The 20,772-nt window shown below is 46.2% G+C and overlaps 1 protein-coding gene across 2 annotated transcripts in view; it reads left to right on the top strand.

Annotated features, from left to right (window-relative positions):
* tek (TEK tyrosine kinase, endothelial) overlaps positions 1-20,772 on the top strand; it is a 148,976-nt gene that overhangs the window by 82,615 nt on the left and 45,589 nt on the right. For both annotated transcript variants that reach the window (XM_072517482.1, XM_072517483.1), the window contains exon 11: positions 4,027-4,167. In XM_072517482.1, the coding sequence (XP_072373583.1) occupies positions 4,027-4,167 (141 nt within the window). The remainder of the gene's footprint in view (positions 1-4,026; positions 4,168-20,772) is intronic.

Genomic DNA, 20,772 nt, shown 5'->3' on the forward strand with positions numbered 1-20,772 from the left:
GGCCAGGGTGGTCACTTTGGGAGTGAGATAGGGTCAGGGTGGTCACTCTGGGAGTGAGATAGGGTCAGGGTGGTCACTTTGGGAGTGAGATAGGGTCAGGGTGGTCACTCTGGGAGTGAGATGGGGTCAGTGAGGTCACTCTGGGAGTGAGAGAGGGTCAGTGAGGTCACTCTGGGAGTAATATAGGGTCAGGGTGGTCACTCTGGGAGTGAGAGAGGGTCAGGGTGGTCACTCTGGGAGTGAGATAGGGCCAGGGTGGTCACTTTGGGAGTGAGTTAGGGTCAGGGTGGTCACTCTGGGAGTGAGATAGGGTCAGGGTGGTCACTTTGGGAGTGAGATAGGGTCAGGGTGGTCACTCTGGGAGTGAGATGGGGTCAGTGAGGTCACTCTGGGAGTGAGATAGGGTCAGTGTGGTCACTCTGGGAGTGAGATAGGGTCAGTGTGGTCACTCTGGGAGTGAGATAGGGTCAGGATGGTCACTCTGGGAGTGAGATAGGGTCAGTGTGGTCACTCTGGGAGTGAGATAAGGTCAGTGTGGTCACTCTGGGAGTGAGATAGGGTCAGTGTGGTCACTCTGGGAGTGAGATAAGGTCAGTGTGGTCACTCTGGGAGTGAGATAGGGTCAGAGTGGTCACTCTGGGAGTGAAATCAGTGGGCGCTAAGGAGCTTGCGTGTGGATTAACTCAGCCATGGGCCATTCGCTCCATGATAGATTTTAAAAATATTTCTCGTTATTGTTTTCGATGAACATAATATCAGATTGCTTCTGAAGTATGGAAACTAATGATGAATTGTGATTCCAGTTTTCTGGAAAAACTGAAACAATTGACTAAGAATTTGGCGAAAGGATCTAATTCTAAAAATTAACCACACAGTTATTGAAACTGGAAGGAATTTTAAATCAGAAACAGTTCCTGGAACTGATGGTGACCATATAAATTATATCATTTACTTTTTCTAAAACTGTTGAACCAGATGTTTGAAAATATGACACTAATTAGTGTTAGAAAGTATTCTGTGACAGTGGTGAGCGGTGCCATGTCCAGGAGTTAGTTCTGTTCGGTTTTTATTCTTACATCGGACATGGGTATCGTCGGCAATGCCAGCATTTGGTGCCCATCCGTAACTTCCCTTGAACTGAACGCTCACTGTGATGAATGATAACTGTACCTTTGATGTGATGATCCCTTTAAGACCGGGTTTGGAACCCTGGGGTCTCCGCCTCCAGCTCCCCCCCCCCCAGGAAGCTGTATATAAGGTAATGTTCAGTGGGCAGCGTGCAGTGAGCACACATCGCTGCAGCTGTCTGGTTCTCTGCTAATTAAAGCCTTTGTATTATCGATCTTCTCTCTCGAGTCCGAATTGAGGGTATCTCACTCACCATCACTGACTCTAGCCGTATCCTCCAGAATTATTCATGGAATTTTAAATTCCCATCAGCTGCCAAAGTGACGATACCACAACACCAGTGTGTCCCTCTCTGTCCGGTGGGGAAGTTAGATCTCTCTGTTTGGGGTGGGGGGGGGGGGGGTATTTAGCTCTCTGTCCAGGTGAGGGCGGGGAGGGAGTTGGTTCTCTGTCTGGGGGGGGGGGGGGAGTTGGTACTCTTAATGGAATAGTAATTTATTTATACTCGATAGTTTTTGAATTACTCACTAGTGAAGAGTTAAGCTCCTGTAGGCATTAGTCAGTCAATTCGGAGACTATAGTGCCTGTTCTTGTTTACTGAGTAAATTTGAACAAAGAAATTCCTTTGAATTTATGCACAGGATATATTGACAGATTTCCTACCCAGCATAGGTGGAATTAAACATTTAATTTATCAACAACACGTTTCTCTCCATCGAAGTAACAGGAATGCTGTTTTTGGATCATGGTGCATGTTACATTTTACTGGAATCAGAAAATTCATGCTTAATTTTTTTGTTCGGAGTATATAACGTAACCATAAAACATCCTGGTGTAACTTGTACCATCCTGTGTTCATAACCACTGATGAATATTAGAGGTTGTTATTAATTAATACCAACAGAATCTCCTTCTGAAGATTAAATAACGTGAGGGTTTTACTGAGGATACGCAAGTCCCAACAAACTAGCCCACTGGTGCAAAAAGCAGTCGGAAGGATACTGATTTTCACCAGAGGCACGGAAGATTAAAACAAGGAAACTGAAATTGGGGAGGTGGTGGTGTGCTGGTAATATCACTGGGCTAATAATCTGAGCTAATGTACTGGGGACATGGGTTCAAATTCCACCAAGGCAGCTGGTGGAAAGTAAAAATTCAAATTAATAAATCTGGAAGATAAGGCTAATCTCAGTGATGGTTGCGGTATTTTTAAAAGAGGAGCTTGCAGACCACAAAGGCACAAAACAAACAAGAGCTTTATTGGGAAGGTGTTTTCACACAGGCTGCTAGAATAGACTGACTGTGAGCCCGCTCAAACTGCCGATGACAACATCAGTACTTTGCGTGATTGAACTCTTAAAGTGACCTTGTCCCAACTAGGGACAAACACAAATGCACAGCAATGGTGACCTTGACAAACACCATCAGAAAAAGGTATCTGGTCCATTAATGTCCTCCAGGGAAGGAAATCTGCCAACCTTACCCAGTCTGGCGTAATTGTGACTCCGGACCCACGACAATGTGGCTGATGTGAAACTAAGCGCTAAAACAGCCTAGCAAGCCACTCAGTTCAAGGGTGATTAGGGATGGGTAATAGACAGTCACATCCGCAACCCATGAAAGAATTTTTAACAAACCGTGCTGGTTTGTCCTCATCTGCAACATCAGGAAGGATTGGCCATTATACAAGCTATGAGTGGAAGGTGCTGCATCTCTAAATTGCCGCCACCAGAAAGGAGATGTGGTCTTGGAGCAGGTCCAGTTATGTTTTATGGGAATAGTTGCAGAAAGCTGCGATTTAACAATGATGTGAGACTGAAAGAATGTGCTATACACCTCTGCAGAGAGGGATTTAGTCGATTAGGTGATTTGAATTGGGACTGTATAGGGTATGTAGGGAGTGATTCATATTAGTGGAACTAGGGGATAGAATTCAGATTAAGTTAACTGAAAACTAATTCAGAAAGAAACACTTTTGTTAATAAGAATGCATAACCATTGGTGGTACAAAATCAATTAAGCCGGTTAAGGAAGAAGATGGATCCTTACTCATGAAGTAGCTGATGTTAGAACATAGAATTTACAGTGCAGAAGGAGGTCATTCGGCCCATCGAGTCTGCACCGACCCTTGGAAAGTCCACCCCACTTAAGCCCACACTTTCACCCTATCCCCCGAACCCAGTAATCCCCCTAATCTTTTTGGACACTAAGGACAATTTAGCATGGTCAGTCCACATAACCTGCACATCTTTGGACTGTGGGAGGAAACCGGAGCACCCGGAGGAAACCCGCGCAGAGAACATGTGGACTCTGCACAGACAGTGACCCAAGCCGGGAATCGAACCTGGGACCCTGGAGCTGTGAAGCCACAGTGCTAACCACTGTGCTACCGTGCCGCCCGCGTTGAGATAGGTTGGGGGATTGGGGTTAAATAGACACAACATCTTTCTCAAAATAATCATTTTTGGGATGAGGGCGTCGTTGGCAAGGTCAGCATATATTACTCAACAATAGTTGCCTTTAGGAAGGTGGTGATGAGATTCCTGTGTGGTGTACATCCATCCAAGGTGCTGGTTGAGAGTGAGTTCCAGGGTTCTGACTCAATGATAATGCAGGAACAGCGATAGATCGGGCTGGTGTGTGACACGGAGGGGAACCTGGAAGTGTTGGGGTTCCCATGTTCCTGCTACCTTTGTCCTAGGTGCTGGAGGTCAAGAATTAGGGAAAGGTTGGTGAAGTAGGACCAAGACAACGGAAAGATGCATCTGCTGTTCCTGAGAATCAGAGTGGGTGGGCATTGGGGTGTGAATTCTTCAATAATTCAGACTTAGCAATATCATCGGTTCACCAAATCTCGATAGCAACTCAAAATAATGTGTATATTCTTTTTACCTTCAGTAACAGATTCATCAGAAGTGGTGAAACTGGACAACCTACAGCCAATGTGCCAGTACAGTGTGTGTGTACAGCTGAGTCGACCTGGAGATGGGGGAGAAGGACACCCTGGTCCAGTGGCAAGTTTTTGGACTGACTGCCCAAGTAATGGAGTGCTTCCATTTTACTACTGAGTTCCGCTTTGTAACAGTTCTGTTCTTAACACGAGAGCAATTACACAAATTGGAAAAGGTTTTTGTCACATCAGCTCTTAAACAAGTAATCCTTACGGTTGTCAATCTTCCAGGGTTGCCCGGGAGTCTCTAGGAATGAAAGATTAATCACTTAATCTTTCTGGGAGGCTTTCTGGGAGTTGCAGATAGACTAAATTGCGTTTTTCTGAATATGCTTTAAACACTTTTGTTTATTAATTCTAATGATGTTGGAGATCGTAGAGGTCATACAATCCCTAGAGTGCGGACCGAGGCCTTTCGGCCTATCGAGTCTGCACTGGCCCCTGCTCCGATAGAGAGCCCTACCTAGGCCAATCCCCCACCCCTATCCCCGTAACCCTACCTAACCTTTGGGCAATATCAGCATGGGCAATCTACCTAACCTGCCACATCTTTGGACTGTGGGAAGAAACCCACGCAGACACGGGGAGAACGTGCAGACTCTATACATTCACGTGAGGTCAGAAACGAACCCAAGTCCCTGGCGCCGTGAGACAGCAGTGCTAATCATTGTGCCACCGCGCCGAGCTGTTATAATGATGTTGGAGATGGGAAATTGAAAGGATATTTGACCAGGTGGTGAGCTTGAGATCATGTGATTAAACCTCCAGGATGGTATCCAACCAAGCAAATCCTGCTGGTAATTTTCTAATAGCTGTTTGGTGCGAATGTGACAATTCTGTCATTGGAATTTCTACTTTCCACATTTCCATGTGTAAGAAGTTTTTTAAAAAAAGAAATTGAAACAAGTAATTTACATTCTTGCAAAAGATTAGCAGTATCAAGACGGAAAAAGTATCAGAAGGTTTAGCTGTAATTTAAGAATGAAAAGGGAAATTGGGTAGTGTATTGAGTTAGATCTTTGATGTGCGCCCCTTTTAAATCTGGGTTTGTTAAATCCATCCCAAACTATAAAATGTTAAGACTGAAGGTGCTTAACTTGATTGCTTACATTGTACCACTAACATGAAGTTAGCTTGAACACGTTTATACAGTGACCCCACAGGCACAAAGTTAGATAATCTCCTCTGGCAGCTACAACCCCTCCCTATCTTTTTTTTTTAATGAACATATTATTAAGACATTTATGGTTTATAACAATGAAAGAGACAAATAAAAATGTAAACATAGTTCAGTGCTTAACATACCCCTCCATCTCCCACTGTTCCCGCCTAACCTAGACAAAAAATAGCCTAACTCCCCCCGAACTCCCTAACCCCCCCTGATTGAATCTGCTGACAGTTTAGGTTTCTCCGAAAAAGTCGATAAATGGCTGCGACCTTCGAACGAACCCTAACGTTGATCCTCTCGGGGCGAACTTAATTTTCTCAAGTCTGAGAAACCCGGCCATGTCGTTAACCCACACCCCCGATTTCGGGACCCCCTCCCTATCTCTGTAACCTCCTCCAGCCCCTACACCCCTCCCTATCTCTGTAACCTCCTCCAGCCCCTACACCCCTCCCTATCTCTGTAACCTCCTCCAGCCCCTACACCCCTCCCTATCTCTGTAACCTCCTCCAGCCCCTACGCCCCTCCCTATCTCTGTAACCTCCTCCAGCCCCTACACCCCTCCCTATCTCTGTAACCTCCTCCAGCTCCCTACGCCCCTCCTGATCTCTGTAACCTCCTCCAGCTCCCTACACCCCTCCCCATCTCTGTAACCTCCTCCAGCCCCTACACCCCTCCCTATCTCTGTAACCTCCTCCAGCTCCCTACGCCCCTCCCGATCTCTGTAACCTCCTCCAGCTCCCTACGCCCCTCCCCATCTCTGTAACCTCCTCCAGCCCCTACACCCCTCCCGATCTCTGTAACCTCCTCCAGCTCCCTACGCCCCTCCCGATCTCTGTAACCTCCTCCAGCTCCCTACGCCCCTCCCCATCTCTGTAACCTCCTCCAGCTCCCTACACCCCTCCCCATCTCTGTAACCTCCTCCAGCCCCTACACCCCTCCCTATCTCTGTAACCTCCTCCAGCTCCCTACGCCCCTCCCGATCTCTGTAACCTCCTCCAGCTCCCTACGCCCCTCCCGATCTCTGTAACCTCCTCCAGCCCCTACACCCCTCCCTATCTCTGTAACCTCCTCCAGCTCCCTACGCCCCTCCCGATCTCTGTAACCTCCTCCAGCTCCCTACGCCCCTCCCGACCTCTGTAACCTCCTCCAGCTCCCTACGCCCCTCCCCATCTCTGTAACCTCCTCCAGCTCCCTACACCCCTCCCTATCTCTGTAACCTCCTCCAGCTCCCTACACCCCTCCCCATCTCTGTAACCTCCTCCAGCCCCTACACCCCTCCCTATCTCTGTAACCTCCTCCAGCCCCTACAACCCTCCCTATCTCTGTAACCTCCTCCAGCCCCTACAACCCTCCCTATCTCTGTAACCTCCTCCAGCCCCTACAACCCTCCCTATCTCTGTAACCTCCTCCAGCCCCTACAACCCTCCCTATCTCTGTAACCTCCTCCAGCCCTTACACCCCCTCCCTATCTCTGTAACCTCCTCCAGTCCCTACACCCTCCCTATCTCTGTAACCTCCTGCAGCGCCTACAACCCTCCCTATCTCTGTAACCTCCTCCAGCCCCTACAACCCTCCCTATCTCTGTAACCTCCTGCAGCGCCTACAACCCTCCCTATCTCTGTAACCTCCTCCAGCCCCGACATCCCTCCCCATCTCTGTAACCTCCTCCAGCCCCTATAACCCTCCCTATCTCTGTAACCTCCTCCAGCCCCTACACCCCCTCCCTATCTCTGTAACCTCCTCCAGTCCCTACACCCCTCCCTATCTCTGTAACCTCCTGCAGCACCTACAACCCTCCCTATCTCTGTAACCTCCTCCAGCCCCTACAACCCTCCCTATCTCTGTAACCTCCTGCAGCGCCTACAACCCTCCCTATCTCTGTAACCTCCTCCAGCCCCGACAACCCTCCCTATCTCTGTAACCTCCTGCAGCGCCTACAACCCTCCCGATCTCTGTAACCTCCTCCAGCCCCGACAACCCTCCCCATCTCTGTAACCTCCTCCAGCCCCTACAACCCTCCCTATCTCTGTAACCTCCTCCAGCCCCTACAACCCTCCCCATCTCTGTAACCTCCTCCAGCCCCTACAACCCTCCCTATCTCTGTAACCTCATCCAGCCCCTACACCCCTCCCTATCTCTGTAACCTCCTCCAGCCCCTACAACCCTCCCTATCTCTGTAACCTCCTGCAGCACCTACAACCCTCCCTATCTCTGTAACCTCCCACAGCCCCTACAACCCTCCCTATCTCTGTAACCTCCTCCAACCCCTCCAACCCTCCCTATCTCTGTAACCTCCCACAGCCCCTACAACCCTCCCTATCTCTGTAACCTCCTGCAGCACCTACAACCCTCCCTATCTCTGTAACCTCCCACAGCCCCTACAACCCTCCCTATCTCTGTAACCTCCCACAGCCCCTACAACCCTCCCTATCTCTGTAACCTCCCACAGCCCCTACAACCCTCCCGATCTCTGTAACCTCCTTCAACCCCTTCAACCCTCCCGATCTCTGTAACCTCCTCCAACCCCTACAACCCTCCCTATCTCTGTAACCTCTTCAACCCCTGCAACACTCCCTATCTCTGTAAACACCCACAGCCCCTACAACCCTCCCTATCTCTGTAACCTCCTCCAATCCCTACAACCCTCCCTATCTCTGTAACCACCTGCAGCACCTACGACCCTCCCGATCTCTGTAACCTCCTCCAGCCCCTACAACCCTCCCTATCTCTCTAACTTCCCACAGCCCCTACAACCCTCCCTATCTCTGTAACCTCCTGCAGCACCTACAACCCTCCCTATCTCTGTAATCTCCTCCAGCCCCTACAACCCTCCCTATCTCTGTAACCTCCTCCAGTCCCCTACACCCCTCCCTATCTCTGTAACCTCCCCCAGCCCCTACAACCCTCCCTATCTCTGTAACCTCCTCCAACCCCCACAACCCTCCCTATCTCTGTAACCTCCTGCAGCGCCTACAACCCTCCCGATCTCTGTAACCTCCCCCAACCCCTACAACCCTCCCGATCTCTGTAACCTCCTCCAGCCCCTACAACTCTCCCTACCTCTGTAACCTCCTGCAGCGCCTACAACCCTCCCGACCTCTGTAACCTCCCCCAACCCCTACAACCCTCCCGATCTCTGTAACCTCCCACAGCCCCTACAACCCACCCTAACTTTGTAACCTCCTCCAGCCCCTACAACCCTCCCTATCTCTGTAACCTCCTGCAGCGCCTACAACCCTCCCTATCGCTGTAATCTCCTCCAACCCCTACAACCCTCCCTATCTCTGTAACCTCCTGCAGCGCCTACAACCCTCCCTATCGCTGTAATCTCCTCCAACCCCTACAACCCTCCCGATCTCTGTAACCTCCTGCAGCACCTACAACCCTCCCTATCTCTGTAACCTCCCACAGCCCCTACAACCCTCCCTATCTCTGTAACCTTCCACAGCCCCTACAACCCTCCCTATCTCTGTAACCTCCTTCAACCCCTACAACCCTCCCTATCGCTGTAATCTCCTCCAACCCCTACAACCCTCCCGATCTCTGTAGCCTCCTCCAGCCCCTATAACCCTCCCGATCTCTGTAACCTCCTCCAGCCCCTACAACCCTCCCTGTCTCTGTAACCTCCTCCAGCCCCTACAACCCTCCCGATCTCTGTAACCTCCTGCAGCACCTACAACCCTCCCTATCGCTGTAATCTCCCACAATCGCTACAACCCTCTATATCCTGTAACCTCCCACAACCTATACAACCCTCCCTATTTTATAGCCTCCTCCAGCCCCCAATATGTTCTGATTTGAATTGAGTGGATGTACCACCCTGTGATACCCAGCGCCCTCTTCACCTTTGCAGATACTTTGAGCCCACACAGAACAGGAAGCTCCCAGTCCAGCACCATGGCCACACTCAATGGAAAGAATCAACTTGGAATGAGTTCCTGCCTGATTCCTGCCCCCCTCACACACACACACACACACACAGCCCGCCCCCCCCCCCACACACACACAGCCCCGCACACACACACAGCCCCCCTCCACACACGCAGCCCCCCACCCACACACACACCCCCCCCACACACACACACAGCCCCGCACACACACACAGCCCCGCACACACACACAGCCCCCCTCCACACACACAGCCCCCCACCCACACACACACCCCGCTCACACACACACACAGCTCCCCATCCACACACACCGCTCACACACACACACACACACAGCCCCCCACCCACACACACTGCTCACACACACACACACACAGCTCCCCCCCACACACACAGCCCCCCCTCACACACAGCCCCCCCCTCACACACACACACCGCTCACACACACACACACACAGCTCCCCCACACACACACAGCCCCCCCTCACATACAGCCCCCCCCTCACACACACACCCCGCTCACACACACACACACACACAGCTCCCCCCCACACACACAGCCCCCCCCTCACACACAGCCCTCCCTCACACACACACACACACACAGCCCGCCCACACACACACACAGCCACCCCCCCACCCACACACACAGCCCACCCTCCACACACACACGCACACACACACACAGCCCCCCCCCACACACACACACACAGCCCTCCCACACACACAGCCTTCCCCCCCACACACACACACAGCCCCCCACCCCACACACACACACAGCCCCCCACCCCACACACACACACAGCCCTCCCCCCCACACACACACAGCCCCCCCCACACACACACACAGCTCCCCCTCACACACACACACAGCCCCCCCCCACACACACACAGCCCCCCCCATACCCCCCCACACACACAGCCCCCCCCACACACACACACACACACTCCCCCCCCCACACACACACACACTCCCCCCCACACACACAAACACACATACCCCCCCCACTCACACACACAGCCCCCCCTCCACACACACACTCCTCCACACACAGCCCCCCCCCACACACACACACACACACACAGCCCCCCCCCCCACACACACACACACACTCCCCCCCCCCCCACGCACACACACACTCCCCCCACACACACAAACACACATGCCCCCCCCCACACACAAACACACAGACAAGACCACAACCCCCCTCACACACACAACGTCTTAGGGCATTTACCCACTTTCCCCACTGACACAGGGGGCGAGATTCTCCGTTTCCCGACGATGTCGTAATTGACAATCGGGTGGAGACTCCATTTTACGACAGTATCGGGGGCGGCACCTGTACAGGCCCCGCCCCCTCCAAAACAGCATCATCGCGGCGCACGCCGCACGGCATTGGGACGGCCTCAGGACGTCACCTGAAGGTCCTCCCCCGATGGACCGAGTTCCCGACCGTGCGATTGACGTGTGGTCTCAGCGGTCGGGAAGCTGGCGTGGGGGCTGCGGACTGTGTCCAGCACCACCACAGTCAGGCGGGAGCCGTGCCGCTGGCCGGGGGGGGGCTTCTGCGAGGGCTGGGGGGTGTCCAGAGGGCAACTATCTGGCAGGCGGGGTCCATGCACGGCCGGCGCATGCGCGAACACGGACCTGGCAATTCTCTGGCCGTTTATTTCATGGAGGCCGAGTGTTTAACGTGGGGGGGCTGCGAGCCCCTCACTGGTTGGAGGATCGCTGATGGGCGCCGCCGATTTTTCCCACGTAAGACGCCATGGATCCTCCGGACATAGCCTCAAAATCGGAGCATTTAGCCCAACAGATTTACTCTTTGAGGGAATTTTGGAGTTTTGTGGTGAAGTTGCTGAATGAGTGGAGTGCTGGACATAGAACGAGAGGGTTCATTACCCTGTAATGGTTCATTAAAGAGTCAATGACACTGTGGGAAATATCAGAGGGTGTAATGACTGATCAGTTGATGTAGTGTCTCCAGCCTGTCTGTCACTGGAAGTAGGGATCAGTGTGCCTCCCACACAGGTACTTTGTCCTCTAATAGAGAGAGCTCTGTGGGGTTGATCTCCTTTCCTGCAGGAAGAGCTCCACAATGTACAACATCCTCCAAAGTGCAATTGACTTATTGTCGAGCGACATGTTCAGACATTACCTCGAAATCTGGTCTCGCGCAGTGTCCCATCACACTGTTAGCTGCAGTCAGCAACACAGAAAGCTGGAACAAGAGGTTTTTTTGAACTCTTGTCATGTTATCTGGCTTGTACACTGAGCCAGTGGCACCTCGCAGTGAGTGCTGTTTGAAGTTGTCATTCACAGGATCAGCTCCGTGTGTGCCGCATATGTTAACAATTTGCCTCTAGTGAAGTCTCACAACTGGACTGACAGCTCAGTCGAATATTGTGAGAAAAGCTTTTGCTGCATCAGTGGACACGAATCAAAACATTTATGCAGTTTGAAAATCTTTAATGTACCAGAATGCATAATTGATCTTAATCGGAGTAGCAGAGGGGATCTTACGGTGACCCAGAGTCACGGCTGGGATGATACAAGGGGCGGGATTCTCTCAGCCCACGCCGGCTGGAGAATCGCCGGGCGCGAATTGCGCGACGCCGCCCCGACGCCGGAGAGCGGAGATTCGGCGCCATTGGCATCGGCACAGTCGGCGTGGCGCGGGTTGGGGCCGCTCTATGCGGCCCCCTGCCGATTCTCCGCCCGGGATGGGCCGCATAAAAGATCCGAGTCCCACTGGCGCTCTCCACGTGTGGTCTTACCCAGCAGGACCTCGGCCTGCATCCAAATCGGGGAGGTGGTCTGGTTGGGGGGAGAGGGGGTCCGACCCTGGCGGGGGGCCTCTGCTGGCGCTTGGCCTGTGATTGGGGCCTGCTGACTGACAGGCTGGCCTCTCAGGCCGGGGGCCCCCTTTGCTCCGCACCGGCCCCTGTAGCCCTATGCCATGTTGTGTCGGGGCCGGCGCGGATGGAGGGACCATGCGCGCGTTGCCGCCGGCCCCACTGCGCATGCGCAGACCCGTGGCGCCCATCTTATGCCGGGATCGGCAGCTGGAGCGGATGGGTCGCTCCAGTGCCATGCTGGCGCCCTGTAGTGGTCAGAATCCCTGCTCCTGGGGTCATGTTGACGCCGTCGAGAAACGCAACGGCGTTTACGACAGCGTCAACACTTAGCCTCAGGATCAGAGAATCCCGCCCAAGGTTCTCATTCTTGACCAAGGTGCAGTACATCCTGGTGTAGGTGCAAGTGTGTAAATATTGAGATTAGAAATGAGTTCCCCGGTGATAAACTGCAATGTGGAAAAATCTGCGATTGCCTGGACTCCCGCACAAAGAAAGGCCCTTGGGATGATTCCAGAAGCTACCAGCACGGTGGAATTTTTACCCGACCTTGACTTATTACCTCCAGAAAAGGAAGGTAGGAGTTGGGGGCGGGGGCTGGAGAGGGAAACACTGTGAACATAATGGGATTTAAACTCTACATGCCATAATATCCATGCCCATGACCTTTGACACACACTGAGGTCCAGTTTCAGGTCATGGGAGCATCAGCCCATTTAAAATTGATGGCTAATTACTTACGCAATAAGGTCCATTTCAGGCTCTATCCTACCCAGTCGGGTTGCTAACCCTCATGGGTGGAGTCTCCAGGAATTATTACTGAATTTCAGCAACTATTGTGTGAACTCACGCTGGTCTTTTAAAAAAGTACATTTTCTTTGAACAATTTTATTGATGATTGTAACAGCGGCGATGAGAACACATTGCTGAATGTAAATATCAGAGATGGGAACACATTGCTGAATGTAAATATCAGAGATGGGAACACATTGCTGATTGTAAATATCAGAGATGGGAACACATTGCTGAATGTAAATATCAGAGATGGGAACACATTGCTGAATGTAAATATCAGAGATGGGAACACATTGCTGATTGTAAATATCAGAGATGAGAACACATTGCTGAATGTAAATACCAGAGATGGGAACACATTGCTAATTGTAAATATCAGAGATGGGAACACATTGCTGAATGTAAATATTGGAGATGGGAACACATTGCTGAATGTAAATTTCAGAGATGGGAACACATTGCTGAATGTAAATATCAGAGATGGGAACACATTGCTAATTGTAAATATCAGAGAGGGGAACACATTGCTGAAATTAATATTGGAGATGGGAAGACATTGCTGAATGTAAATATCAGAGATGGGAACACATTGCTAATTGTAAATATCAGAGATGGGAACACATTGCGAATTGCAAATTTCAGAGATGGGAACACATTGCTAATTGTTAATATCAGAGATGGGAACACATTGCTGATTGTAAATATTGGAGATGGGAACACATTGCTGATTGTAAATATCAGAGATGGGAACACATTGCTAATTGTTAATATCAGAAATGGGAACACACTGCTGATTGTAAATATCAGAGATGGGAACACATTGCTGATTGTAAATATCAGAGATGGGAACACATTGCTAATTGTTAATATCAGAGATGGGAACACACTGCTGATTGTAAATATCAGAGATGGGAACACATTGCTGATTGTAAATATCAGAGATGGGAACACATTGCTGAATGTAAATATCAGAGATGGGAACACATTGCTGAATGTAAATATCAGAGATGGGAACACATTGCTGATTGTAAATATCAGAGATGGGAACACATTGCTGATTGTAAATATCGGAGATGGGAACACAGAGCTGATTGTAAATATTGGAGATGGGAACACATTGCTAATTGTAAATATCAGAGATGGGAACACATTGCTGATTGTAAATATCAGAGATGGGAACACATTGCTGATTGTAAATATCAGAGATGGGAACACATTGCTGATTGTAAATTTAGGAGATGGGAACACATTGCTGATTGTAAATATTGGAGATGGGAACACATTGCTGATTGTAAATATCAGAGATGGGAACACATTGCTGATTGTAAATATTGGAGATGGGAACACATTGCTGATTGTAAATATTGGAGATGGGAACACATTGCTGAATGTAAATATCAGAGATGGGAACACATTGCTGATTGTAAATATCAGAGATGGGAACACATTGCTGATTGTAAATATCAGAGATGGGAACACATTGCTGAATGTAAATATCGGAGATGGGAACACATTGCTGAATGTAAATATCAGAGATGGGAACACATTGCTAATTGTAAATATCAGAGAGGGGAACACATTGCTGAAATTAATATTGGAGATGGGAAGACATTGCTGAATGTAAATATCAGAGATGGGAACACATTGCTAATTGTAAATATCAGAGATGGGAACACATTGCGAATTGCAAATTTCAGAGATGGGAACACATTGCTAATTGTTAATATCAGAGATGGGAACACATTGCTGATTGTAAATATCGGAGATGGGAACACATTGCTGATTGTAAATATCAGAGATGGGAACACATTGCTAATTGTTAATATCAGAGATGGGAACACATTGCTGATTGTAAATATCAGAGATGGGAACACATTGCTAATTGTTAATATCAGAGATGGGAACACACTGCTGATTGTAAATATCAGAGATGGGAACACATTGCTGATTGTAAATATCAGAGATGGGAACACATTGCTGAATGTAAATATCAGAGATGGGAACACATTGCTGAATGTAAATATCAGAGATGGGAACACATTGCTGATTGTAAATATCAGAGATGGGAACACATTGCTGATTGTAAATATCGGAGATGGGAACACATAGCTGATTGTAAATATTGGAGATGGGAACACATTGCTAATTGTAAATATCAGAGATGGGAACACATTGCTGATTGTAAATATCAGAGATGGGAACACATTGCTGATTGTAAATATCAGAGATGGGAACACATTGCTGATTGTAAATGTAGGAGATGGGAACACATTGCTGATTGTAAATATTGGAGATGGGAACACATTGCTGATTGTAAATATCAGAGATGGGAACACATTGCTGATTGTAAATATTGGAGATGGGAACACATTGCTGATTGTAAATATTGGAGATGGGAACACATTGCTGAAAGTAAATATCAGAGATGGGAACACATTGCTGATTGTAAATATCAGAGATGGGAACACATTGCTGATTGTAAATATCAGAGATGGGAACACATTGCGGAATGTAAATATCAGAGATGGGAACACATTGCTGATTGTAAATATCAGAGATGGGAACACATTGCTGATTGTAAATATTGGAGATGGGAACACATTGCTGATTGTAAAGATCAGAGATGGGAACACATTGCTGATTGTAAATATTGGAGATGGGAACACATTGCTGATTGTAAAGATCAGAGATGGGAACACATTGCTGATTGTAAATATTGGAGATGGGAACACATTGCTGAATGTAAATATCAGAGATGGGAACACATTGCTGATTGTAAATATCAGAGATGGGAACACAATGCTGATTGTAAATATTAGAGATGGGAACACATTGCTGATTGTAAATATTGGAGATGGGAACACATTGCTGATTGTAAATATCGGAAATGGGAACCCATTGCTGATTGTAAATATCAGAGATGGGAACACATTGCTGATTGTAAATATCGGAGATGGGAACATATTGCTGATTGTAAATATCGGAGATGGGAACACATTGCTGATTGTAAATATCAGAGATGGGAACACATTGCTAATTGTTAATATCAGAGATGGGAACACACTGCTGATTGTAAATATCAGAGATGGGAACACATTGCTGATTGTAAATATCAGAGATGGGAACACATTGCTAATTGTTAATATCAGAGATGGGAACACACTGCTGATTGTAAATATCAGAGATGGGAACACATTGCTGATTGTAAATATCAGAGATGGGAACACATTGCTGAATGTAAATATCAGAGATGGGAACACATTGCTGAATGTAAATATCAGAAATGTGAACACATTGCTGATTGTAAATATCAGAGATGGGAACACATTGCTGATTGTAAATATCGGAGATGGGAACACATTGCTGATTGTAAATATTGGAGATGGGAACACATTGCTAATTGTAAATATCAGAGATGGGAACACATTGCTGATTGTAAATATCAGAGATGGGAACACATTGCTGATTGTAAATATCAGAGATGGGAACACAATGCTGATTGTAAATATCAGAGATGGGAACACATTGCTGATTGTAAATATAGGAGATGGGAACACATTGCTGATTGTAAATATTGGAGATGGGAACACATTGCTGAATGTAAATATCAGAGATGGGAACACATTGCTGATTGTAAATATCAGAGATGGGAACACATTGCTGAATGTAAATATCAGAGATGGGAACACATTGCTGATTGTAAATATCAGAGATGGGAACACATTGCTGATTGTAAATATCGGAGATGGGAACACATAGCTGATTGTAAATATTGGAGATGGGAACACATTGCTAATTGTAAATATCAGAGATGGGAACACATTGCTGATTGTAAATATCAGAGATGGGAACACATTGCTGATTGTAAATATCAGAGATGGGAACACATTGCTGATTGTAAATGTAGGAGATGGGAACACATTGCTGATTGTAAATATTGGAGATGGGAACACATTGCTGATTGTAAATATCAGAGATGGGAACACATTGCTGATTGTAAATATTGGAGATGTCTACACATATTGCTGATTGTAAATATTGGAGATGGGAACACATTGCTGAATGTAAATATCAGAGATGGGAACACATTGCTGATTGTAAATATCAGAGATGGGAACACATTGCTGATTGTAAATATCAGAGATGGGAACACATTGCGGAATGTAAATATCAGAGATGGGAACACATTGCTGATTGTAAATATCAGAGATGGGAACACATTGCTGATTGTGAATATCGGAGATGGGAACACATTGCTGATTGTAAATTTAGGAGATTGTAACACATTGCTGATTGTAAATATTGGAGATGGGAACACATTGCTGATTGTAAAGATCAGAGATGGGAACACATTGCTGATTGTAAATATTGGAGATGGGAACACATTGCTGATTGTAAAGATCAGAGATGGGAACACATTGCTGATTGTAAATATTGGAGATGGGAACACATTGCTGAATGTAAATATCAGAGATGGGAACACATTGCTGATTGTAAATATCAGAGATGGGAACACAATGCTGATTGTAAATATTAGAGATGGGAACACATTGCTGATTGTAAATATTGGAGATGGGAACACATTGCTGATTGTAAATATCGGAAATGGGAACCCATTGCTGATTGTAAATATCAGAGATGGGAACACATTGCTGATTGTAAATATCGGAGATGGGAACATATTGCTGATTGTAAATATCGGAGATGGGAACACATTGCTGATTGTAAATATCAGAGATGGGAACACATTGCTAATTGTTAATATCAGAGATGGGAACACACTGCTGATTGTAAATATCAGAGATGGGAACACATTGCTGATTGTAAATATCAGAGATGGGAACACATTGCTAATTGTTAATATCAGAGATGGGAACACACTGCTGATTGTAAATATCAGAGATGGGAACACATTGCTGATTGTAAATATCAGAGATGGGAACACATTGCTGAATGTAAATATCAGAGATGGGAACACATTGCTGAATGTAAATATCAGAAATGTGAACACATTGCTGATTGTAAATATCAGAGATGGGAACACATTGCTGATTGTAAATATCGGAGATGGGAACACATTGCTGATTGTAAATATTGGAGATGGGAACACATTGCTAATTGTAAATATCAGAGATGGGAACACATTGCTGATTGTAAATATCAGAGATGGGAACACATTGCTGATTGTAAATATCAGAGATGGGAACACAATGCTGATTGTAAATATCAGAGATGGGAACACATTGCTGATTGTAAATATAGGAGATGGGAACACATTGCTGATTGTAAATATTGGAGATGGGAACACATTGCTGAATGTAAATATCAGAGATGGGAACACATTGCTGATTGTAAATATCAGAGATGGGAACACATTGCTGAATGTAAATATCAGAGATGGGAACACATTGCTGATTGTAAATATCAGAGATGGGAACACATTGCTGATTGTAAATATCGGAGATGGGAACACATAGCTGATTGTAAATATTGGAGATGGGAACACATTGCTAATTGTAAATATCAGAGATGGGAACACATTGCTGATTGTAAATATCAGAGATGGGAACACATTGCTGATTGTAAATATCAGAGATGGGAACACATTGCTGATTGTAAATGTAGGAGATGGGAACACATTGCTGATTGTAAATATTGGAGATGGGAACACATTGCTGATTGTAAATATCAGAGATGGGAACACATTGCTGATTGTAAATATTGGAGATGTCTACACATATTGCTGATTGTAAATATTGGAGATGGGAACACATTGCTGAATGTAAATATCAGAGATGGGAACACATTGCTGATTGTAAATATCAGAGATGGGAACACATTGCTGATTGTAAATATCAGAGATGGGAACACATTGCGGAATGTAAATATCAGAGATGGGAACACATTGCTGATTGTAAATATCAGAGATGGGAACACATTGCTGATTGTGAATATCGGAGATGGGAACACATTGCTGATTGTAAATTTAGGAGATTGTAACACATTGCTGATTGTAAATATTGGAGATGGGAACACATTGCTGATTGTAAAGATCAGAGATGGGAACACATTGCTGATTGTAAATATTGGAGATGGGAACACATTGCTGAATGTAAATATCAGAGATGGGAACACATTGCTGATTGTAAATATCAGAGATGGGAACACAATGCTGATTGTAAATATTAGAGATGGGAACACATTGCTGATTGTAAATATTGGAGATGGGAACACATTGCTGATTGTAAATATCGGAAATGGGAACCCATTGCTGATTGTAAATATCAGAGATGGGAACACATTGCTGATTGTAAATATCGGAGATGGGAACATATTGCTGATTGTAAATATCGGAGATGGGAACACATTGCTGATTGTAAATATCAGAGATGGGAACACATTGTTAATTGTTAATATCAGAGATGGGAACACACTGCTGATTGTAAATATCAGAGATGGGAACACATTGCTGATTGTAAATATCAGAGATGGGAACACATTGCTAATTGTTAATATCAGAGATGGGAACACATTGCTGATTGTAAATATCAGAGATGGGAACACATTGCTGATTGTAAATATCAGAGATGGGAACACATTGCTGAATGTAAATATCAGAGATGGGAACACATTGCTGAATGTAAATATCAGAAATGTGAACACATTGCTGATTGTAAATATCAGAGATGGGAACACATTGCTGATTGTAAATATCGGAGATGGGAACACATTGCTGATTGTAAATATTGGAGATGGGAACACATTGCTAATTGTAAATATCAGAGATGGGAACACATTGCTGATTGTAAATATCAGAGATGGGAACACATTGCTGATTGTAAATATCAGAGATGGGAACACATTGCTGATTGTAAATTTAGGAGATGGGAACACATTGCTGATTGTAAATATAGGAGATGGGAACACATTGCTGATTGTAAATATTGGAGATGGGAACACATTGCTGAATGTAAATATCAGAGATGGGAACACATTGCTAATTGTAAATATCAGAGATGGGAACACATTGCTGATTGTAAATATCAGAGATGGGAACACATTGCTGATTGTAAATATCAGAGATGGGAACACATTGCTGATTGTAAATATCAGAGATGGGAACACATTGCTGATTGTAAATATAGGAGATGGGAACACATTGCTGATTGTAAATATTGGAGATGGGAACACATTGCTGAATGTAAATATCAGAGATGGGAACACATTGCTGATTGTAAATATCAGAGATGGGAACACATTGCTGAATGTAAATATCAGAGATGGGAACACATTGCTGATTGTAAATATCAGAGATGGGAACACATTGCTGATTGTAAATATCGGAGATGGGAACACATAGCTGATTGTAAATATTGGAGATGGGAACACATTGCTAATTGTAAATATCAGAGATGGGAACACATTGCTGATTGTAAATATCAGAGATGGGAACACATTGCTGATTGTAAATATCAGAGATGGGAACACATTGCTGATTGTAAATGTAGGAGATGGGAACACATTGCTGATTGTAAATATTGGAGATGGGAACACATTGCTGATTGTAAATATCAGAGATGGGAACACATTGCTGATTGTAAATATTGGAGATGTCTACACATATTGCTGATTGTAAATATTGGAGATGGGAACACATTGCTGAATGTAAATATCAGAGATGGGAACACATTGCTGATTGTAAATATCAGAGATGGGAACACATTGCTGATTGTAAATATCAGAGATGGGAACACATTGCGGAATGTAAATATCAGAGATGGGAACACATTGCTGATTGTAAATATCAGAGATGGGAACACATTGCTGATTGTGAATATCGGAGATGGGAACACATTGCTGATTGTAAATTTAGGAGATTGTAACACATTGCTGATTGTAAATATTGGAGATGGGAACACATTGCTGATTGTAAAGATCAGAGATGGGAACACATTGCTGATTGTAAATATTGGAGATGGGAA

This window comes from Scyliorhinus torazame, chromosome 9 (genome assembly GCF_047496885.1).
Source record: "Scyliorhinus torazame isolate Kashiwa2021f chromosome 9, sScyTor2.1, whole genome shotgun sequence".
NCBI lineage: Eukaryota > Metazoa > Chordata > Chondrichthyes > Carcharhiniformes > Scyliorhinidae > Scyliorhinus > Scyliorhinus torazame.